We start from the raw sequence: 13,177 nt of genomic DNA on the forward strand, positions 1-13,177 counted from the left end.
GAAAGAGGTAATGCAGATCACTTTATATTTTTCTAAAAACTAAACAAGAGCAATCATTCTTACAGTTTGTCAAACAGCGGGTAATCAAAAACATTATGTTGTAGGAAACTGGTATGGCCGTAATAAAAAGAGTAGCAGCGTTCATATTGAAGATCTTGACGAGTTACCTTTTTTTAGCCTAAGTAAAATAGCTAAAGCTACCAATGACTTAAGCGTCAACAACAAGATTGGAGAAAGGTGGATTTGGTCCTGTTTACAAGGTAGTTAGTTTTTCATAAACTAATATGAAGATCAATATCATGAATCATAAAGTGTAATGTTATTATTTTAGGGTGTGTTGGAAGACGGACAAGAGGTAGCTGTGAAGAGGCTCTCGAAAACATCCCAGCAAGGGCTTGATGAATTCATGAATGAAATAAGAACTATTGCCAAACTTCAGCACCGCAATCTTGTGAAGCTTCTTGGATGCTGCATCTTGTTGGGTTCGTAGGCCTTGTTGGCCCGGTTTATTATATGAAGTCAAAAGAGAAGACGGGTGTGGGCGGTCGGGCCCAAGCCCGGCCCGGTTTAGATTTCTTGCATAATAATTTACTAACCCTAGTTCAATCTCTATATAAACAACATTATGTACTTGTAATATTGGTCACTCAATAAAGATATACCTAGTTGCCACCCGTGGACGTAGGTCAGTTTAGACCGAACCACGTTAAATCCTCGTGTTCGTTTACTGCTTTCGTGTGTGTGTTCAGTTTCGTGTGTGCGTTTAATCATAACAAGTGGTATCTAGAGCTTAGGTTTGTTTCACACGAAGAACTCGTTGAACCGTTTCTTACGCCGTCGCGTCACCGCTAGCAGTCGCTAGGGTTCCGCCGTCGCCGTCGTTATTTCTTATTGCCGCAGTAGCGCCGCTAGAAGAAATCGCCGAAGATCGTTATTATCAGGTTCTGTTATTATTTTCTGAAAGCAATATTATCATCCACCATCGTGTGCCGTTGCAGAAGAAGACCCTTTTTTTGTTTTGTCTAGTTTTCCCATAAACGTGGAGAATTGTGACCAAATTTTGTTTTGGTTTGACCTACCACCTTTGGGCCGTAAAATAGCAGCCCATATTTGGCAAAATCAACTTATTTAGTTTGTGCCACAAATAAAGAGCAGTAGGCTTGTTTTGTTTGAGATTTGTGGGTTTTTTTGGCAGTTTGGCCTTTTATATTTTATTTGGGGGTCGAGATTCTATTTTGCAAAGTACGAGTCAAGAATAGTTGAATCAAGATCCTATTTTTCGTTGAAGAACAGTTTTAAGTCAGAAGAAGCGTTAAAGAAACGGAGAACCAGTGCCAACCGCGTTTGTCAGGTTTTATCGTTTCAGTTTAAAGTTTCAGTTTCTGATTTTCAGTTCGTATTTCCGCTGCGTATAAATAGGTTGATTTTTTAACAGAGTTCAGTAGAACAATCGTTAAGTTCAGGCCCGTGCCATTGCTGTGTCTATCTCTGTTTTTATCCAGTTTTTCGTTTTAGTCATTGTTATGGCCGAAGACGGAAAGGTTTCGATACAGAAGTTTGACAGACAGAAGTTCGGTTGGTGGAAGATGCAGATTGAGGCACTACTTTGTCAGAAAGACTTGGATGTAGTGTTTGAGGATGAAAACCAGAAAAGTTGTCAGAAGCAGATTGGAAGAAGTTAGACAAGAAAGCCAGGGCTTGTATTACATTGTCGTTGTCGGAAGATGTGGCGTTTAACGTCATAAAAGAAACCACAGCCCGTGGTATGATGGACGCACTATCCAACATGTATGAGAAGCCTTCGGCAGCGAATAAGGTCTATCTTATCCGAGAGCTAGTGACAACAAGAATGAAAGAGGGTGGGTCAGTTACAACTCATATCAATAATCTTAATTCGATCTTGTCCCGCTTAGTGTCAGTTGACATTAAGTTTGATGATGAAGTTCAAGGCCTCTTGTTATTATCCTCTTTGCCCGACAGTTGGTCGCAAACAGTGACTGCAGTTTGTAGTTCGTCTACAAATATTACTTTCGATGGAATTCGAGATCTGATTCTGGGAGAAGATTCAAGACGCAGAAGTTCAGGTGAATCATCAGGCAATATGCTAGTCACAGAAGGTAGAGGTAGGGGAAAACAGCGAGGCAGTGGGAGCAGGAAGAGGAGTCAGTCTAAGACTCGTAAGGATATTGAATGTTGGGGTTGTAAAGAGAAAGGACACTTCAGGAATCAGTGTCCGAATGGTAAGAAAGAGGTGAACGTTACAGAAGACGACACAGATGACGGGGTCAGTAGTGATGAGGCTTTGGTTTGTAGTGTTGAGAGTAGCGTTGATGCTTGGGTGATGGATTCTAGTGCATCGTTTCATGCCACTCACTGTAGTGAAACGATGAAGAATCTTAAATTTGGGGATTTTGGAAAGGTTCGACTAGCGAATGATGATATTTTAGAGGTTACGGGTATGGGAGACGTTGATTTGATAACTTCAGCCGGTACTTCTTGGACTTTGAAAGACGTGAGGGTTATTCCAAGTTTGAAGAAACGTTTGATATCAGTTGGGCAGTTGGATGACCAAGGGCACGATGTTAAGTTCGGGAATGGGCAGTGGAAAGTAGTCAAAGGGAATCTCGTTGTTGCTCGTGGAAAGAAAATTGGTTCATTGTATATGGTCGGCATGTCATCGAAAGGAGTGGATCCAGTTTTGGTGAAAGACAAAATCCTGTTCACAGAATCTCGTGGGCAGAAGAAGGTTCGTTTTGCAAGTAACAAACCCAGAGCCAAAGTGAAGATTCAGGATGAACGAGCTAGGAAGGTTAAATCAGTTGGGGGACATCGTGACAGTGGGAGCACAGGTCGTGTTTCAGTTACAGTTCCAGGTCGACAGTGGATTAAGAAAACCAGTATTCCAGCTGTAAAAGTCTCTCCAATGAATTACTTGCTGAATATGGAGAGTGTTTGTTCTCAGGTTATCTCAGGATCCGGTAGTTCGTTACAGTGGGAGCCGGTAGGGACAGAGAACGGGTCAGGGGCAGTTTCAGCCATGACTGACGTGTTGGAGCTCCGGGGAGCTTCAACGGGCCTTCAGGTTAATTGATGAGAAGGCGGTGGCAACTAGAAGAAGTTTAATTTTCAGATTACAGAAGTACAATCAGGAGTGCAGACGAGAGTACTCAAGGCCTCCGAGTGGGAGATTGTTGGGTTCGTAGGCCTTGTTGGCCCGGTTTATTATATGAAGTCAAAAGAGGAGACGGGTGTGGGCGGTCGGGCCCAAGCCCGGCCCGGTTTAGATTTCTTGCATAATAATTTACTAACCCTAGTTCAGTCTCTATATAAACAACATTATGTACTTGTAATATTGGTCACTCAATAAAGATATACCTAGTTGCCACCCGTGGACGTAGGTCAGTTTAGACCGAACCACGTTAAATCCTCGTGTTCGTTTACTGCTTTCGTGTGTGTGTTCAGTTTCGTGTGTGCGTTTAATCCTAACACATCCATGAAAATGAACTGATATTGATTTATGAATATATGACCAACAAAAGCTTGGACTTAGTTCTATTTGGTTTGATTCTGTCCCTATGATTTCATATAGTAATATACTTTCATACTTTTAGTAATTAAAGATGTCCCGCTTCGTGCCTAGACAAATGCCTGACTAAGTCGTTAACCTTTTGTCAGATGAAACCAGAAGTGTGATGCTTGACTGGCCTCAACGCTTTAATATAATCCATGGGATGGCTCGAGGTATTCTCTATCTACATCAAGATTCCCGTCTTCAAATCATCCATAGAGACCTTAAGGCAGGTAATATTCTGTTGGATGCTGACATGAATCCAAAAATCTCGGACTTTGGCCTTGCTAGAAAGTTTGTTGGATTCGATGCCACTACTAAGACAAAGAAAGTAGTTGGAACATAGTAAGAATCTTAACCAATGTATTGTTAGATTACTTAACAAGTCTCTCAAAAGAAGACCTTAACTCGTACTTTTCTACAGTGGATACATTTCTCCAGAGTATGCACTATATGGATGGTTCTCTGTAAAGTCAGATGTATTTAGCTTTGGTGTTTTGGTGTTGGAGACAGTGAGTGGAAAGCGAAACAGAGAATTTACTTATGATGGTCACAATGACAACCTTCTGGGACATGTACGTTACTATGGTCAAACTAGTATTTTCTTTAAACATTCTTTCGATATGCTTATATGTTTTGTTTGATTCAGGCATGGAGACTTTATAGACAAGGCAGGTCCATTGAACTAACGAGTGAATCATTACGCGACTCTTGCAATGTCTCTGAAGTTTTACGATCAATACAAGTTGGGTTATTGTGTGTGCAACATCATGCTGAAGATAGGCCAACTATGTTATCGGTTGTTCTGATGTTGGTCAGCGAGGGTGCCTTGCCACAGCCTAAACAACCTACATTTTTCACTGAAGAAAGCCGTCTTGAACTTGACTCTGTTTCATCTGTTGATGAATATTTGATAACACTTTTATATGCTCGGTAAATAATTATTTCAGATTTGCATACAACTTTAAAATTTATTTGCAGATCTGTTTTGTTGTTCATCGAGTGTGCTCAATGGGGATTAGATGCTCATATATATACCAGTTACATTCTTAGTAGTATTCTCTCAAGAACGAATTCATATTACTAACCAAAATGAAAAAAACACAAACAATTATAGCGAACAACCCTTATATTTATTTATCAGAAAATATAACTCAAAAATTGATAACAATCTCTCAAACCATAACTTGATTTCTCTATAGATACCATAGCTTGGTTGCTCTTATTTATAATGTTAACTCTAACTTGGTTAATAAACCTAATAAACCCCACCATGGCCATTAAGCCCATTCAAACAACCCCTTTAAATCTTGGGTTGGGTCTTTTCCTTGGCCAACAACAATTGAGCCAGCATTTTCTCACTTATAGCATGTAGCTCAACGTGTAGCAGATAACAAAAATAAATCAACACAGCACATCAATGAAAGCTTGAACGAAAACGCCCGCCCGGGGTGGGGGGCTAAAATTTTCAGACGAAAATGGATAAATTTAAACTACTGCGTAAAAAAATGCGTGTGTGTGGTGGAGAAGGGGGGGGGGTGTTCAAGTAAACTTCGCCCCTGATTAACGATAGGTGGTTAAAAACAAAATTATTGGTTACCAACGAAATCTCGTAAAGTTTAAAGAAGAAACGCGTAAAGTCCAATATTGCCAATAGAATATTTGACGCTAATTGAGGATACAATTTTTAATTAGATTCATACCCGGGCTTTTAAGTTGTAATCCATTGGTATATTATGTCTATAAATAGAGCAAAGAATATACCACAAATGACAACCCAACATTTATCAAACCTGAAAATGTTTGTTCTTTTTTGTTTCATCTCCCTGCTAAACTTTCTTATTTTACACCCTTGGTGTTTATTTCATGGCAACTAAGAATTGTGGTTTTCAGAAGTAAATACAGTAAAATGAGGTGTTGGCGTGCTAGCGATACTAATTCATGATTAAAATTTAAAATTTTATACAGTATGATATTATCACAAAATAAATACAGAAAAGACAGAACCGCTAGGAAAATGTTGTGCCTCTGGGTAAATCTGAAATAGTTATGTGCTTGCTACCGAGCATATAAAAGTGTTATCATGTATTCATCAACTGACGAAACTGGCTTAGGTTCACTACACTTCTCATCAGAGCAGAAAGCATGTTATATAGGTCGAGGCAACGCACTCTCGCTGACCATCATCAAAACAACAGACAACATAGTTAGCCTATCTTCTGCATGATATTTCACACACAATAGCCCAACTTGTATCCAATGGAACACTTCAGAGTCGACGCATGAGTCACGTAATGATTCACTCATTAGTTCAATGGACCTGCCTTGTTTATGAAGTCTCCACGCCTGAGTCATACCAAACGTATATGTATACATTACGAATGTTTAAAGAAAACACTAGTTTGAGCTTTTGACCAAAGTAACATACATGTCCAAGAAGGTTGTCACTGTGATCATCGTGAAAGTATTCTATGTTCTTACCATTTGCTGTCTCCAACACCAAGACTAAATACATTTGATAGACCACGCTTAGTTGTGTTAATTCTTCAGATTAAGTTCTGTGAATCATCATAACCATACTAATGCGTCTAGTAATTATTTATCAAAATTAATTAACGAGCTATGTCTATGTGGTTATCCATAAGATATGAGTTACAATTATACGATTCATTGTATTACCTAAACCTGAAGTGTAGTCACCCTTTTCCAACGGTTTTACGAACAAATCAATATTTATATCGTTTGACATTATTTGTCCACCATAGTATAACTAATTATAAAACATTAAACTTGATTGACATTTCTACTGATTCCTTGTAGATCCGACACCTTACTTGCCCTAGTAAAGGTAATTTTTATAAATGTTTTTGATTGACCTTTCGACTCCATTACTAAATATTCTAAGTTTATTCTTAAAAATGAAAAGAGCCGAGGCAAGATATTCCTCAAATCTTCTTGAACACCTATCACGTTATCCATGATTGCTGAATTGTAAAGCTAGCGTTAGATGTACTTTAGATCAAGCCTGGATGGCGGCAATGAAGCTACAAAGAACTACTCCGATAGAGAACATGCGAGATACTTTGTATGCAACAAGGAGAATTCGGTTCACTGTGATAGAAAGTTACCTGCAAAACCAAACATCTGTTAGCCTTGCCACAAAGAGAGTGATCTTTCTACAACCAACTTTTGGTGTGAGAATCAATATAAAAGAATAAGAAGATTGTAAGGCAAATCTAGCAATTCTAGCTTTTTTAGATAGGAGGATGTTATACTTGAATTTCGAACTTTCTTTGGTTCTTTTATACTTGTGGGGTTTTACATATATGGTTCGTTAGTCCCCACCTAAATAGCCTCTTTCTCAAACTCTAATGCTGAGCCCATTCTGGTCCGTCCATACTAGTTGCACTTTTGGTCCGGCTTGATCCACCTTGCGGCTGCTCGGATATAGTACGTAGTTTTATATTCGGTTGGCATGTGCCATTATTAGGATCTAACTATACTTTTTTTATTAATGTTATTTTTGTATGTATGTATTATTATAGTATAGGGTTTATAATGTAATTAGAATTTGTTATTCGTCACACCCTTTGCCAAGGATACGGCGTTTAGATTAGGGTTTACATATTCCCACTATATGTAAACATATATGATGTACTTTTTGGTTGTAACCCTAATTCTATTTAAAAAAAATAAAAGTCTCTTCTTCTTTACGTTCTGTTCTTGAGTTTTTTTAAAGGAGGGAAAGGAAAGGAAACTAAGGATAGTTAAAAAATGGGTGTTCTTGGTTTTTTTTAGGATGGAAAGGAAAAGAATAGGAGGAGTTATAAGGGATTAAATTAATCTATTTTCTCAATAAGTTATCCTCCCAAAAATGGGATTATTACTAAGGATAACTATTTTTTAACATAGTTATCTTTTTCCGTTCCTCTAATTTCCTTCAAACTCAAGAACGCACCTAATTAAAAAAAATTTCTTCCCTACCCTTTCCTTTCTTATACTTCCATCTCCTTTCCTTTTCTTTCCTTGGTTAAAAAACTCAAAAACGGGGCGTTAATCCCTATATACGATCATGTTCTTGATATCCAACAGCCACATGGTTGAATCGGATTTAAGGTTATTTATTCCAGATTTAAAGTCATTTATTCCTTTTTTGGGGGTGAGGCCTTCACAAAAATACCCCTAGCTAGAATTTTCTGTTAACTAAGAGCATGTTTAGGATTAAGTGTGAAAAATGCTTATTGGTATTTTAAAAAAGTCAATAAGTTAAAATGTGTTTGGCAATCATGAAAATTCTTTTTATTTTAGTTTTTTGAAATGGTTAAAATATAGTTTGTTTTCTGAAAGCCTTAAATCTTGATTTTTCAAAATGGTTTTTTGAAAACGCCAATAAACATTTTTCATATTTAATTTCAAACATGCTCTAAAACTATAATAAATAATAAATTTTAAGCGTAAATTATGTTCCTAACCAACTTGGAAATCAAAAGTGGAGATAGCAAGTGGATGACTCTGATAAAGTCAACGGCAAGATTATCTTAGTCCACTCAGCTTGTAGCATAGTGTGGCATTATGTCCGTTGATTAAATATAAATTTATTTTCCTCCATAGAATGATGCCAAGAAAAGAGGCATTTCACGTTGAAAATTGCTCTTGTTGATCATCCACCGTTGACTCTTAATTTCCAAATCCTTTTAATTTGTCCATTAGCTTAAAGTCTCATCCCAAAAAAAAAAAAAAAAAAAAAAATTGAATGATTACTCTACCTGGAATCTTTCGTGGTAATTTCTAAGTTTATTGGTATTTTTTTTAAATTATATATAGTATTAGGTATATTGGTTTTTATTAATTCAAACTATTATCTTTTTGATCGCTGCCGGTCCCAACTAACGAATTGATTGCTGACGGTCCCGTCTTTTAACGTATTTTTTCCCAACGTTCCGCGACTAACGGAATCCTAACGTCGTTAATTGCAGGTCGCTGGAAAAAACGTTTTTGACCTGAAAACTCACATTTTTTCCCGGAAAACTCATTTTTTTCATCCCAAACATCTTTGTAACTTTGTATCGGACCTTTAAGAATCTTTTTTTAGTAAAAGCCCTTATTATTGAGGTCGCCGGAACCCCTAGAATCATCGTCAGAATCGATTGGCGGTGCTTAAGTGGTGGTGGTTGATGGGTGGTGAGTCAATTGGTGGTGGTGGCGGTGTTAATGTGGTGTTTTTCAGGCAAAAATGGGAGTTTTTCGGGCAAAAACGTTTTTCCGATGATCTGCAACTAACGACGTTAGAATTCTGTTAGTCGCGGACCGTTGTGAACAAGTACAGTAAAAGTTGAGACCGTCAGGAGCTAATTCGTTAGTTGGGACCGGCAGTAACCAAACGGCGATAAGTTAGGATTAATATAAACCAATATACCTTATTCTTATATGTGATGTGTGTCATGATTTTTTGACCAACTACTTAGATTTTCGAAAGTCAACATATTCTTCGATTTTCAACTTACTTAGGAATTATAAATCAATACATGTTGCATTTGAGAAACAAACCGAAAAGAAAAGGTATCAATTTCATTCAAGTATTTAATTTATTCTTTTTTACAGTTTTATTGAACAGTATTTATTTACTTTTCGTGGTCATGATTAACTCACATATCTCATTCTAGCTCTCACATTTATAGTTGTAACAAAGAATTCTTGTTACTTATGTGACAAACCGGAACCAAAAATCCGGATGTCGAGTTAAGAGACATCTGAGCATAAAAAAAAACCATCTTGGTGGAATTAATAAAATGTTGGGCCTGCCACTGAATGTGTGAATGCAAGAGGGACATTGTCAACTTAATTGGTAAACTTTATGTCAACTATCTTGGTATATTGACTCTATATATGCAGCAAAATGAAGCACACACCTACAGTCAGCCATCAAGCATACTGAAATGAAAACATTTATGCTTATTTCTTCATATTCTCCCTCATATATCCTATTGTTTCTGACTGTTTTTGCACTATGTTTTTCTAGCTATCGGTGCGATGAAAACTCAACTCATGTTTTATGCATCAATAGTGAGAGAGCAGCACTTCTGCAGTTCAAAATTGATTTGATAGACGGTGCCAATAGGCTCTCTTCTTGGAGTCGCCACAACGAGGACTGTTGCAAATGGGCTGGTGTGGTTTGCAATAACGTTACGGGTCATGTCCAAGAGCTTCACCTAGGTGGACCTAATGATGGGCTTCATGGTCATTGTCACGGTCCTTACGACACGGATGCTGAACTTGAAGCAGCATCAAAACAGATGTTGGGAGGCAACATAAATCCTTCCTTGATGTCCTTGAAGCAGCTCGACTACTTGGATTTGAGCTGCAATGACTTTGGAGGGATTTCAATTCCAAGTTTCATTGCAACTCTTCGGAATCTGAGATATCTTAATCTCTCAACATCTCAATTTGATGGACAGGTCCCTCCGCAACTAGGGAATCTGACGATGTTGCGTGTTCTTGATCTCCGGTATGGCTTGTGGCAAAGTAGTTTCCCTGTGAAGAATCTTCACTGGTTGACGAATCTTCATGCGTTGCGGCACCTTGATTTAAGCGGCTATGACCTTAGCAATGAACTCAACTGGCTACAGGTGATGACTCGCTTCCCTTCACTGTTAGAACTACGTTTGTCTTTTTGTTCACTTTCACAAATCCCTCGTCATCTAAACACCTTTAATTTGACATCGCTTGCCACCCTTGATCTTTCCTTCAACTCTTTTGATTCAAGTTTGATGCCCGGATGGATCTTCAATTTAACTAGCCTCATTTCCTTGGATCTCACCAACTGCTTTTTCCAAAATCTAGTCCCCGGAGTCCACCCTGCTTTTCATAAATTAACATCCCTAAGGTTTCTTTATGTTTCTAGTAATGATTTTGTGAATGATTCATCGGTGTTTAAGGGGATGACTCGCTTAACAAATCTTGTATCTCTAGATATGAGTACCTGTGGTCTTACAAATCCAATTCTCCATGACCTTCAGAACATGAGCTCCCTTGTTAGCCTTGACTTGTCGAATAATAGAATCAATGAGAAGTTACCTAATTCACTGGCTAATCATTGCAACTTGAAGTTCATTGATCTTCAATCTAACCTTTTGTTTGGAAGTGTATTTGAGTTTCTTCAAAACTTCTGTGAATGTAAATCATCTAAGTTGGAGATTTTAGGATTTTGGGGCAATAATCTTATTGGCTCTGTACCTCAAAATATTGGATATCTAAAGAATCTGATAACCTTTGATCTTGGGTTCAACTTCATATCCGGTCAAATTCCAGATTCCATAGGATCTTTGACGAATCTTAAGACGTTGGTACTAAACGCCAACTTAATCACCGGTACAATTCCAAATTCAATAGGTAGACTTTCATTGTTGGATAGGTTAGATCTTTCAAACAACCAACTCACAGAAAGTCTACCTGAAAGCTTAGGGAGCCTTCAGAAATTGACCTTCTTCAGTGTTTATAACAATCTGTTGAATGGTTCGGTCAGTGTACGCCACTTCTCAAATCTCACGGCACTCAAAACTTTAAGGGCTGAGAACAACAAGTTAACACTGCATCCAAATGATCGAAAATGGGTTCCGCCTTTCCAGTTGCAAGTGTTGAGAATAGGCTCTTGGGATTTAGGGCCAAATATTCCTTCATGGCTTCGGTTTCAGAGAAACTTGACAGAGCTGGATATATCAAACACAAATATTTCAGACATTATGCCAGATTGGTTTTGGACTACATTCTCAGGCATAGAATTCTTGAACACTTCTCACAATAAAATCCGAGGAAAGTTGCCACACGATCTCAGTTTCCTCTCAGCGAATGCAGTAGTAGATCTGAGTGACAACCGTTTCGAGGGTCCATTACCCGCCTCTTTCAACAGACCTGACTTGACTTTTCTTGATCTTTCAAATAATCACCTTTCAGAGTCTCTAGAGCAATTCTTGTGTCCTAGAATTCAAGAATCAAGACTGTTAAAAGTTCTTAATCTTGCTGATAATAACCTGTCTGGTGTTATTCCAGATTGTTGGGGTACATGGGATTCTCTAGAAGTCGTAAACTTTGAAAACAATAGATTATCTGGTGGAATCCCAAAGTCTGTTGGAGAACTATCTTTGCATAGATCTTTAAACATAAGAAATAACAATCTTTCTGGTATCATACCTCTGTCAATGATGAGTTCAAAGAGCTTGCTGATCATCGATCTCGCTGACAACAAACTCACTGGATTTACCCTGACCCCAAACCGGAGGAAAACTTCAAGGTTGAAACTTCTAAGTCTTCGTTCTAACAAGCTCTCTGGAAAGTTTCCAAATGAACTATGTGGCCTCACTTCAATCCAGATCTTAGACCTTGCTGATAACAATCTTTCAGGGAACATACCGATATGTTTCCACAACTTTAATATAATGTCCGGAAAAGAACGCTCAAGTCCTATCATTCTTTACGATGAATTTGACCAGAACCAAGTTTTGGGAAGTGCATCATTGGTGACCAAGGGAAGAGAGAGCTCATATAGTACCATACTTTATCTGGTGACAACACTAGACCTTTCAAGCAACATGTTTTCGGGGCACATTCCTAATGAGTTGATGAACCTCGTGGGATTACGTTATTTGAATCTATCAATAAATCAGCTGACAGGAAGAATTCCGGAAAACATTGGTGACATGCGATTACTTGAGTCTCTAGATTTGTCTTCCAACATACTCCAGGGACAAATTCCATGGAGCATATCGAATTTGACTTTCTTGAACTGGTTGAATGTATCATACAATCGCCTGACCGGTAGAATCCCAACAAGCACTCAGATCCAGAGCTTTAACGAGTCCAGCTTTATTGGGAATAGACTCTGTGGAACTCCTCTTCAGAAAGTATGTGAATTAGAAACACATGTCAATGGGCCGAAAGGCGAGGTGAACAGTGATGAATCAAATGAACTTGACTGGGTGTTAATAGTATGCTTGTTGCTTGGATTCGTTATCGGGTTCTGGGTCGTTGTTGGACCTTTGATGGTGAACAAAGTATGGAGATTTACATATTTTGGGTTATGGAGAAAACTTTGTTCAAAATAAAACATAGAGTAAACTACAATTTTCGTCCCTTTAGTTTGTTCAAATCTGCGGTTTTAGTTCAATAGTTTCAAATTTGCGATTTTCGTCCCCGTGGTTTCATTTCACTTGCAACTAAACCCGAATTCATTAACCCCGTTAAGTCTGGTCGTTAAACCCATCAACGTGCCCCTTACATGAGGTGCAATTTTATTCTTTTTCTCCCCAATTAAACCCCAGTCATAATTTGCAAGCCCCCTCACGTGAGGGCTGGGGTGTATTTGGGGAAAAATGATAAAATTGCCCCTCACGTGAAGAGCACGCTAATGGGTTTAACGACCAGACATAACGGGATTATGAGTTCGGGTTTAATTGCAAGTGAAATGAAACCACATGGACAAAAATCGCAAATTTAAAACTATTGGACTAAAACTGCATATTTGGACTAATCACAAGAACGAAAACCGTAGTTCACTCTAAAACATATGGGTTATATTATATGCATATATTATACTAGATCTAGATCAGGGGATGC

General features: G+C 38.2%; 1 protein-coding gene across 1 annotated transcript; it reads left to right on the plus strand.

Annotated features, from left to right (window-relative positions):
• Window positions 1–9,356: 9,356 nt before the first annotated feature.
• On the plus strand, window positions 9,357–12,666 carry LOC143637575 (receptor-like protein EIX2). The gene has a single exon (XM_077104935.1). It carries the CDS (start codon window positions 9,505–9,507, stop codon window positions 12,664–12,666), a length of 3,162 nt encoding a protein of 1,053 aa, XP_076961050.1. The 5' UTR covers window positions 9,357–9,504.
• The last annotated feature ends 511 nt before the right edge of the window (window positions 12,667–13,177 follow it).

The sequence above is a fragment of the Bidens hawaiensis genome, unplaced genomic scaffold (assembly GCF_021521415.1).
Source record: "Bidens hawaiensis isolate Kalapana, Puna unplaced genomic scaffold, B.hawaiensis_p1.1 tig00008374_1, whole genome shotgun sequence".
In the NCBI taxonomy this organism is placed as follows: Eukaryota; Viridiplantae; Streptophyta; class Magnoliopsida; order Asterales; family Asteraceae; genus Bidens; species Bidens hawaiensis.